This window comes from Diaphorina citri, unplaced genomic scaffold, assembly GCF_000475195.1.
Source record: "Diaphorina citri unplaced genomic scaffold, Diaci psyllid genome assembly version 1.1 scaffold6187, whole genome shotgun sequence".
NCBI lineage: Eukaryota > Metazoa > Arthropoda > Insecta > Hemiptera > Psyllidae > Diaphorina > Diaphorina citri.
The window spans coordinates 9241-10500 of NW_007383563.1; the positions used below are offsets into that span (position 1 = coordinate 9241).

The 1260-nt window shown below is 40.6% G+C and overlaps 1 protein-coding gene across 1 annotated transcript in view; it reads left to right on the top strand.

Moving 5' to 3' along the window:
- The window catches only part of LOC103521876 (DNA polymerase beta-like), a gene marked incomplete at its 5' end in the record, with an annotated part of 21035 nt that overhangs the window by 9195 nt on the left and 10580 nt on the right, over nt 1-1260 (top strand). The window contains one exon of the mRNA XM_008486980.3: nt 1091-1213. Coding sequence (XP_008485202.2) covers nt 1091-1213 — 123 coding nt within the window. The remainder of the gene's footprint in view (nt 1-1090; nt 1214-1260) is intronic.

The window sequence follows — 1260 nt, forward strand, 5'->3', positions numbered from 1 at the left end:
CTCTCTCATTCTGCTCCTCTCCTTTCTCCCCTTTCTCTCTTTCTCTATACTATATGGATATATAATAATAAGAATAATAATAAAAGTTAGAGTATTTAACTTTATTATGGATTGTGTTAGTAAATCGTTTCAATAGAACGGGGAGAAGAACTTCCCTAAATACAAATCAGTGAACGTTTGGAGAGGTTCTTAGGACGGTGTATGAGTCGGATATTAGGGACTACTACACAGTGTCGTTAGAAGTACCAGGGGAATCGAGTGGAATTATGGAATCCAAGGGAACTAGTTGATTCGACGGAACCGACAACGTGCCGATACGTCTTGTGCCCCAGGTCAAGACTCTACCAGGAACCGCACGATGGTCATGGAAGTGGCTTAGGAGACTTTATGAACGTCCGTGGTAAAATCATAGTCGTATTACACAATGAGGTACAGTGAGACTCTGAACACAGAATCCCCCGTTGCGGGACAACACAATTCGAGTTGTGTTTAGATAACTTAATAACAACGCGTCCGTACGTTGTTACAGACGTGCGTATACGATACATGAATCCATGAATTAAATCCACTACATTTGTTTTCTTTTTGACCCATGATAGCAACGAGGAAGGATTTTTCCCGTCCATGTATTAATCAAGCCTGATTCTTAAATTAATTCAAAGACTTTGAGGGACTTAGATCAAAAGAGTTACAAGGGGGACACCCCTTCTCTTAATGTAATATAGCAAAAACCGATATCTAAAAAGGTTGTGGAAGTCTTGGAAACTCGACAGAGAAAGAGCTTGATAACCCAGCCGTAGAATCGGTCGCCGTCTGAGCGAAGGGACATGACTGGTAACCTGAACTCTATAACGCTGGCACTGTAAAAGAAAGGTAGTAGACGTCGGAGACTTCGAGGGTATGTTGTCACTTCTCTCTCTCTCTCTCTCTCTCTCTCTCTCTCTCTCTCTCTCTCTCTCTCTCTCTCTCTCTCTCTCTCTCTTTGTTGTCCTTTTCTTCTTCTTCCCTCCCTGGTAGGTGATTGTATTTTTTTTTTATCCTGAATAGGTGCTTATTTTGATTTGAAGAAATCCTCTTCCTCTGTTCTCAGATACTTGGAGGATTTTGAGAAGAGAATCCCTCGCTGTGATGTGGAACAATATGAACCCATTCTGAGGACAGCCATAGCTGATTTGGACCCTCAGTTTAAACTAACAGTGTGTGGAAGTTACAGGTTTGTTTCAGGATTTTTTTTTTTTTTTTTTTTTTTTTTTTTTTTTT